Source organism: Platalea leucorodia, assembly GCF_965183815.1.
Source record: "Platalea leucorodia genome assembly, chromosome: 3".
Lineage (NCBI taxonomy): Eukaryota > Metazoa > Chordata > Aves > Pelecaniformes > Threskiornithidae > Platalea > Platalea leucorodia.
Genome location: NC_138825.1, coordinates 16,009,244 through 16,018,419, shown reverse-complemented (window position 1 = coordinate 16,018,419; position 9,176 = coordinate 16,009,244). Strand labels below are relative to the sequence as shown.

General features: G+C 54.3%; 1 protein-coding gene across 1 annotated transcript; it reads left to right on the top strand.

The window, feature by feature from the left end:
• Positions 1 to 1,014: 1,014 nt before the first annotated feature.
• Positions 1,015 to 8,524, top strand: OVOL2 (ovo like zinc finger 2; the record flags this gene model as incomplete). The annotated part of the gene is made up of 4 exons (XM_082306356.1): positions 1,015 to 1,114; positions 1,783 to 1,973; positions 4,224 to 4,413; positions 8,214 to 8,524. 4 exons carry the CDS (start codon positions 1,015 to 1,017, stop codon positions 8,522 to 8,524), a joined length of 792 nt encoding a protein of 263 aa, XP_082162482.1.
• Positions 8,525 to 9,176: the final 652 nt, after the last annotated feature.

Here is a 9,176-nt window from a genome sequence, read left to right as displayed (position 1 = left end):
AGGCACCCAGCGCGCTTCCGCTGCGTTTAATAAAAAAGCAGACTGAATAGCAGGCGCGAGGCAGGAGAAGGCACCCCTGAACGCTGCTAAATACCCGAGGACACGCCACGCTGTGCTCGGAGACCGAATGCAGTTTTGTGGGTTTTCTTCTGTTTCTTTTGCTTCCTTTCCCCCCACCCCGTCCTCTTCTCTTTTGTTTCATTTCCACTTCGGGAAGAGGGGGAGAGGACAAGAGGCAAATTAAGAAAAAAAAAAGGAGGGGGAGAGAAAAGGCTGAGGCCGTGACACGTTTTTCATTTTAAATAAATGACTGAAACAGAATAAATCCCTTTTTTTAACAGAAGAAAGGCTTGTCATTAAGAAAAATAACAACAACCACCACAACTTTCTCTGCCTGCTGCTGCCCCGAGGGCAGCTCAGCCTCTTCCCCGGCGCCCCGGGGGCCCTCAGCGCAGCCCCCCGCGGGCGGCGGGACCCGCACCCGCGGGTGGGGAGCACCCCCGGCACCCCCGGGCGGCGGCGGCGGCGGCGGGGGGCGGCCCGGGCCCCGCCGGGGTCCCCGCCAGCGGGGCGGCGGCGGCGGCGGCGGGGCTCCCCTCCTCTATTTTTTTTTTTTTTTTTTTTTTAATTTTCAGACGTTAAATTCTTTTGCAAACATTCATGCCTTAGGAAGGGCTGGAACAAAGCTCAGCTGCTCCAACCGGTCGGACAGGTAAGCAGACTTGTTGACACCGTTATGTTTGCAGCACGCATGCTCCTTCCCAAGTTTCCTGGTGCATTTTTCTATTCCACCTTATGAAACTTTCCTCCCCCCCCACGCCCCTTCCCCTCCCCTCCCCTTCCCCTCCCCGCTCCTCGGCGGCTCTGCCCGGTGCCTTGCGGTCCCGCTCCCCGCGGACGCCAGCCCAGCGCCCCGCCGGGCTGCGGGCGGCCGGCGGGGTGAGCCGCCGCTCCGCTCCGCTCCGCTCCGCGCCCAGCCGCTCCGTGCCCAGCCGTGCCCCCCCTGCCCTCGCCATGCCCAGAGCCTTCCTGGTGAAGCGCCGGAGCCCGCAGCCGGCGGTGCGCAGCTGGGATGGGCTGCCCGACGAGGAGAGAGCCGACACCTACATCCCAGGTACGGCACCGACGGGCTCCCTCCCCCGGCACCGCTCGCCGCCGGCAGGGAGAAGGGAGAAGGGAGCGAAGGAAGGGGGTCCCCGGCGGACCCCAGCCCTCGCCCCGCTCCCCGCGGGCTGCGGAGGGGGCGGGCTGGGGGGGGGCTGTGCCGGGCCCGGGGAGCCCCGAGGGGGCGGGCGGCGGGACGGGGAGGGCGGGGGGAGCCTCCCCGGCCGGCGGCGGGGGCGCCGGGTCCGGGCGATGCCGCCCCGGTGCCTGGCACCATCTCACACCCCGGGGGTGGGCGTGCGTGTGTGTGCGTGTGTGTGCGTGTGCGTGTGGCGGGGAAGGTGGGAAACCTCGTTTGCATGAGAAAGGTGGCGGGGGGGAGGAGAAGACAGGACCCGGGGCGGGGGGGTGATGCCCTCCTGGCCTCCTCCTCCTCCTCCCTCCTCCTGCCCTTGCCCGGGGTATAACGGGAAGGCGGCGGAGCTGGCTTGTTTGAACTTTGGGACCGTTCGTGTTTGAGTTTCCGATTGCAGCGGGAGCCGGGGGATCCTCCCCCGCCGCCGCGGCCCGCCCGCAGGTTAAACACCGGGGCTCGCCGCCTCCCGCCGCCGCCGCCTCCCCTCCCCGGGCCGCGGCTCCCGGCCCCCCCCCTTGATCGCATCCCCCTCCCCGCTGCAGGCGGGATCGGCTGCGTGCTGCTGGGCTACGAGGACAGCTGCAGCCTGGAGAGCAGCGGGAGCAGCGGCACCCGGGACGCGGAGCCCAGCGACCCCCCGACGCCCCAGCCCGCCCCCGGCGACCTGGGGGCGGCCGGGGGGATGCTGCTGGACCTGGCCGTCAAGCGGCCCGTGGTCAGGTCGAAAATCAAGGTAACGGCCCGCGCCCCTGCGTTCTCTTCCCCGGGGATGGGGTGACCCCACGTCGAGGGCACGGCTGGGGACGGCGGGTGACAACAGCCCCTGGGGCTCTCTCTGCTGGAGGTGACAGCTCCTGTCCCACAGGCCGAGACGGAGGCCCGCGAGAGCGGCTGGCGGTGGGATGGCAGCGGCAGGGCAAGCCTCATAAGCGATGTACCGTAATCTTCCAGTGCCCTTTGCCTTCCCTTATCCCCGCCTGGGACATGCTGCCCCTGACCTGCTTGGCTCGAGTCCCGCAGGAGCTCTGAACCCAGCCAAGAAGGACCAGCCCTGGCAGCAAGGAGTCATGCCCCACGGTGCGTGGGTGGATCTCGTTCCTTAACGTGGGGCCTCCTTAAAAGGCCGCCTTCTAGGCTGTAGTCAGAGCCTTCGCCAAGGGGGGCTGTGGTGAATCTTCCCGACGCCCCCCTGCCCTCGCCACTTATCGAGATAGCAGCTAGGAAAAGGTCCTTCTCCAGAGTTGTGACAGGCCATTGCCACCTTGAGATGGGCCTGCAGGCCTGGGTGAAATGAAGCAGTTATCTGTCCATTAACTTGGCTGAAGAGCCTCTCTGCTGCAGAGGCAGGAGCTCGTACTGACTGGGTGACCCCCAGCAGAGCAGAGCAGAGCAGTGGTTTCAGTCCCCGGGCTGAGAAGAGGAATCGCTCATGGGCTTCTCCGGGTACTGGAGAACCCAAGACCGAGCTCCCAAAGCTTGGTGGTGATGCAGATGGGGTGGGAGGACCACATCCATCTCTGAACATCCAGGGTTCCCCTCAGCAGAGGTGGAGCCAGGCCACCCCAGTGCTAGGAAGGAGGAGATGTGTTTACCGGTGGCTAGTTAACACCTCGTTAAACCCTGGCTGTTGCTTTGCCGGATGGAGCTGTAAAAACTCCCACCGTCTCTGCTGGGATGACAGCCTTTTGGCCACCGTGTTATTAATCTCATGATTAACGCTGGGTTTTCACCCTGCTTATATGCCGCCACATGAGGTGGAGCCCTACCTGTTGCCCAACAGATACTTCCCAGCCGGCTCCCCCTCTAGTTTCACACCTTGTAGTTTCGCAGCTGCTTTTTTTTTAAACCTTTCTTTACAATTTCAGGTAGCGTTGCTTCAGTAGTAAGTGAAGGAGGAGGACGGGAAAAATGAGTGGCTCTTCGGGGGAAAAAGAAACCCCAAACGTATTCTTCTCTTTATGAAGAGCTTGCCCCGCTGCTGTTTGACCTTAACCTACTTTGTATAATTTAACCTGGGCCATTAGCAACAGTCACAGCGAAACCTCGTTTCGGCAGAGTTGGGTTTTCTCAGTGTGCCACAGAAACTCCCCAAAAGCACCACGAGAGCCGATGGACGTGCGCGCGCGGGGCCGCCTGCTCTGCTGGCTCTCCTCCGGCCCGAGCGGCTAGTGGCGAGCACGTCTGCTTCCCCGCCAATAATTAAACTAATAGCGAAGTATTTGCATCTTCCAGACATTAAGCCTGCCTTCTGAGGAACGCTCTTCCCAAGAGCTGAATCATCAGTGTCTCCCTTAGTCAAGTTAGGTCATGGTGTTGGTGCAATATTTTTGGTGTTAGGAGCGGGAATGAGGAGATTAACCCCTAATGACACTCTGCCGTAAATTAACGAGCCCGGGAGACCAGCGGGAGGAGATTAGTGCCATTGTTTCAGTCTCTGCTGAGTCAGCGCAATGCGCCTTGGTTTATCTGGCCAAACCTACCTTTTTTTTCACCGCTGGCTGGTTTTTGAGGGATGCACAGCAGCTGGAAGCACGATTAGCGAAGGCACCGCGTGGGTATGACTTTTCTCGTGCCAGGGAGGGCCTCCCGCCTCTGACAAGGAGTCTGAGTGCAGGAGCAAACACACGTGCGGCCCCACGGAGAGGTGCTCGTAGCCTTCTGTGTGTGCTTGTGGGTGCAGCTGGACGAGGGTCCCTGCCTCTGGGAGGTATATCCAGCGCACAGGCTTTGGTTTAACTCCTGGAGCCAAGCTGGCCAGCGTTGCAGCAGTCCCAAACCGTGCGCGTTAAGTCACCCACTTGATTGCAAGGGAAGCGTGAAGGTTTCACCCAGCAAGAATCTCCCAAACGCTTTCACTTTTCGTTTTGAATACATCCCAAGAATTTTTTAATGCCACAGTAAGCCATCCCTCCTTATTTTGTTTGTTTTCTGTTGGTCTTTGTCGTCTCGATGCCTACTCGCCCTGTCCTCTTCCATTCCTCAGTTCACCACCGGCACCTGTAATGACGCTACGGTGCATAGCTGCGAGCTGTGCGGCAAAGGCTTTCGCTTGCAGCGGATGCTCAACCGTCACATCAAGTGTCACAGCCAGGTGAAGAGACACTTGTGCACCTTCTGCGGAAAAGGCTTCAACGACACCTTTGATCTGAAAAGACACGTCCGGACCCATACCGGTGAGGACGCGCTCCCCGGCGGCTTGTGGATGGCTCTGGGTAGCGGGAGGTGGGAGAAGGGGTGAGACGGGATGGGGACGGGGCGGAGGGTAACCCGGCAAGACAATAATATAAAGCCCAGGTAAACGACATTTGCAAAAAAACAGCGTGGATTTGCAAAAAATAGCGCTGGAGGAAAGGGAAAAACGTGAGTGTGGACAGATAAAAGCCCTGGGACTAATGAAATCTGAGGAGAACTAATGAAATCCGTGTGAGGCAGCGTGGGTGCGTGAGCTGCCATGCAGGGCCGGTGGAGATGTGGACGAATGCTGCTGTGCCTGGGTCAGCGGGGACGGGGAGACCCGCCGGGGTGACTCACCCGGGATAACCCACCCGGGATAACTCGCCGCACGTTATTGCGAGTCCAGCGTGTACCGGCGAGCGCGGGCGGGCCGTGGATGAAAATGCTTTGCCCTCTAGAGGCAATGAGCAGCAGTTTCTTGGGTTTTTTGCGAACCTTCCCCGCTGGCCATCCCACGGGATGGGGTTATGGCTTGATTTTGGCACTGTCTGGAGAAACCAGAGCGTGGTTTGTGCTGTGCCTCTGGTTTCTTTAGGAAAACTAGGCAACACATCTGACTTCTGCTAACCCTGCCTGCTGCATTCCCGCCTGCTTCGGGCTACCAGCTCCCCTTTTGGAGCTGTCTCCCTCTGCATATCCAGCCACCCAGATCAGTTTGGCCACCGGGCTAAACCGTCTCTGCTCACTTACCGTGCAGGTCACAGCATGGGTTGAAAATCTCCTGACGGTGGTTCCTGCTCTGGATTGAGGTGGAGTAAAAAAGTTGCCTGTAACCTGGGCTGCTCTCTGCTTGCATCTACACCAGATGTACAGGCATAAACCGAGAGCACTGTGATTTAAGCCCGGGATGGCACTGGAAGAAAGAAAAATCATCCCTTTCCCTTCCCTGCGCACTCTTGCTCCCCAGTTGCTGCCCCGGGCCAGGGGGATGCACTTTCCGTGGCCGCTCTGCAGTGGGGTTGGTTCCTGAGCCCACCCCAAACAGCAGCGGTTGTGTTTCTTTGAATCGGACCGGTTGCCTCAGGTCCAGCTTACTGGTCACAGAACCAGTGCTTATCCTAACCTGGAGCAGGGAGAAGGCCACCTTTTTGTTCCTGTTTCTTCTTCTTAATGGAAGTGATGGCTTAAATACCTACCAACCGCGTCCTCACCAAGCAAGACGCTTTCTGGCAGGCCAAGCTGGCTGTGCTTGGGAGGCTCTGAATTTGCGCTGTCAGGCACCCAGAAGATGCATCCACTGCATCTGCTGGGCATGTTCCAGCTTTCCACATTTGTGTCGCCTGCGGGACCTGCCGATTATTTGGGCTCGCTCTGCAACGTCCCATTTTTGGCTTAGGCACCGCTAACCAGGTGCCCTGCTAGAGGTGACGCAAGTATGTTGGTGGGCAGGAGTTGTTTCTTAGCAGTAGAGCTCACAAAAACAATGCTGCCCGTTTCGATGGGAAAGCGTTGGCCGGAGCCAAGGTTTTGGACTGTTTTGGTTTGTTTGCAAAGCTTTCATGCGGAAAGGAAAGCCGCTGGCTGCGAGCAGGGAGCTGCCGCTGGGGTATGGCTGAAGTGTGGAGTCGGTGCTTCGGAAAGAAGTCATTTTTCAACCTGTCCCCTCATCCTTTGAGATTCAGAATCTAACGCCAAAGGGGTCTCTGTTCAGAAGCTAAAAATATATCTGCACTGCGGCAGGTAGGGTTGAACTTGTTATGCAGGAGTGGAGCCAATTTTGCAAAACTCTGGAAGGGAGGAAAGATCTTTGTACTGGACAGGAGTGAAAAAATACTGTCCTGGAAGTGTGAATCTTATGGTTAGATTGTCCCCAAATTTACTAGAAGAAATCTGGCGTCACTATTTCTCCTCTCACATATATTGTATTTGCCTGGTGCCTTGGGTCATAGCGGGGATGAAGGCTGGCTGCAGCAGCGGTACAGATAGCGTTTTGGCATGTATCTTTTCCAGGCTGAAATATGGCATCTCTAAAAGCGGTGGCCTTTTTTATGTCAAAGTGGATTGCTGTCAGGAAAGCTGGGCTATATTTGAATGTTAAAAAGAAAACAAATAAGCTGGAAGTGGTAGCGTTGGCTTTATTTTGTAGCTACGGGTGCTCATCTACATGTGCTTTACTGAATTGCGGTGTTCCAGTGGAAATTGTCGTGCAGTGTTTGTAACCAGACTGTGCAACAGCAGGGTAGTGTCAGGCAGAGTGAAAGCCAAACGTCCCAGTCTAGCTTCACGGCATGAGCAGACTTAAACATTAAAAAGTAACTAATATGCACAGTAATATCAGATTTTAAAATGATTCCTGAGTAACGAAGAAGTTCCCGCAGCCCCGATGGGCTGTGCCACCCTGGCACTACCCCTCTTGCGCTCGCACTCGCGCCTGTGGAGCACTGTGGGCATCAGAAACCAAGGACGGTGAAGGTTTAAATTGCCTTCAGATGAGCATGAAACGGCACCCAAAATACTGTTTGCAAAAGGTACGTTTTTGTGTGTGAATTCGTATGGAGATTTGGAGTTTCCTTCCAATTGCAGTTTAACGTAACTGAAGCAGCCTCACAGCAGTAGGCGTTAGGAAACCTTAGTCTTGCCAGTTTAAGCCAGTGCCCTGGGATAACCGCTTTTTACAAGACTTGCAAAAATGCAATCGAGATGCTGCTTATGGGAACTTCTAATCAGTTTGGATTTCTGCTAGAAAGATCAGCGACCGAGAGGTGAACTTGACCCAATCCGGTCACAAAGGTACAGCTGTCTGCATGAACACGGGCGCTTTGCCCCTTTTTGCCGGGCTGTTACTCGCCATAGGTCCAATCCTCCACACACTCGCGTTTCACCTTTCATTGGGAAAAGAGAGGGGTTTAGGTAACTCAGTTTTAAGGCTGGCCTTTGCCTGAAAACTTATGGAGCCAGTCTAGTAAGTAAAATCACAACTTTTTTAGTTTTTTTCAAGTGTCGATAAACCCTCAGCTATCTGTCGTTCAAGTACTGGGAGGCTGTTGTTGTTAAATCAGCGCTGATGGATGGGAAAATGGGTACTCTTTACGGCTCAGTATTTTTATAATGTTGGTTGTCTGTACTGACCGAAACTGCTTGGGCATTCCAATCACATGCCAGCCCCTTCTCCCCCCTTTGGGGACACAGGTAATACCTATTTCTTTCGTCTTGATGCACTTCTCTTCTAGAACTCGAGCTTGTGATCTCAGTCGTCCCATCTGCATTCTGTGAAAACGCTCCCACTCGTCTGAAGTACTGTGGTTGCTCTATGTTCGCGTTGGGCTGCCGTTCACTGAAGCCTCGCTAAGCTTTGCTCACTAAAAGAGAAAAATTAACTGAGATACAAGATTTCATTCCTTATCAAAGCCAAAAGGAAAGGTTGGCTAAAACCCATAGTTTTACTTAATCACAGGACTTCAAAAAGTCGGGGCTCTAAAGGAGTCAGTTTTGCAAGAGCTGAAAAGAGCTGCAAAGAGCTGCTTCTTTAGGACCAAAGCGCCAATGGGCACCTGTTATCCTCAGCATCTGCCTACATCTCCTCAAAATGTTTCTAGGTTTTCTATTCCTAAATATATCAACCCATTCCTGAAAATTTTAGCCCAAGAGTAAGATGTTTTACTTAGACAGTTCCTCGGGCTAGTAGCTGTCTGCTGCTAGGTATTTGCTCGATAGGCCAGAGCCTTGCTGTTAGCCAGTCCCTTAGCCGGCTGTAAGAAACGCAAATCCGAACGGTAATCGCTGTCTTTTAACCTTGCAGGAATTCGCCCTTACAAATGTGAGGTTTGCAACAAAGCCTTCACCCAGCGCTGCTCCCTGGAGTCCCACCTTAAGAAGATTCACGGCGTGCAGCAGCAGTACGCCTACAAACAGAGGCGAGATAAACTTTACGTGTGCGAAGACTGCGGCTACACGGGCCCCACGCAGGAGGACCTGTACCTACACGTTAGCAACGTTCACCCCGGAAGCGCTTTCCTGAAAAAAACCTCAAAAAAACTCGCAGCGGTTTTGCAAAACAAACTGAGCCCTGTCCTGCAGAGGAACTCCAAAGATGACGACAAAGATGAGTAACACGGTGGATTACAGCGGTCGAAAGGAATGAAGTTTACATGTAGGACTATATATATATTATTTTTTTAAAAACAATTTTGAAAGAAATCCCTGAAATGAAAGGGATGCTTTTGTTAACGGGACTCTCTTCATGTCGGTAGAACCTCAACTTGAAAGAAATATTCCCATACATGATGCAAACATCAGACTTTTTTTTTTTTTAATCTGGCCAAAAAAAAAAAAGGAAAGCTTGGAAGAGGCATCACCTCTTGGATAGAGTATTTACTGAACTGACAATTGGGCAACCTGTTTTCTGTTTCAGCTCCACCACACATCCCAGTGGCCACTTACAAATAAGTTCACCTTTCCCCAGTGTATTTTGTAAAGATAATAACCATTACCACCCGTACAAATTATTTTTGAGAGGTTTGCGTGAAAAGTGCCGTGTAAGAGCAGCTACTAGTACATTGTTCTATGCAAAATGAATTAAAATGGTCTTAAGAGCGGGAGTACGCTGTATCGGTAAATAAGATAAAATGTGCAAATAACCTTAACTCTGCCCCCCCGTGCAGTAAACTAACGATTTATGGAAGCGTGATCCAAGGCGAGCTGAAACTTTTTTTAAAGGATGCAGAACTTTTTCCTCTCAAACTTTCTTTACTAGCGAATGGCA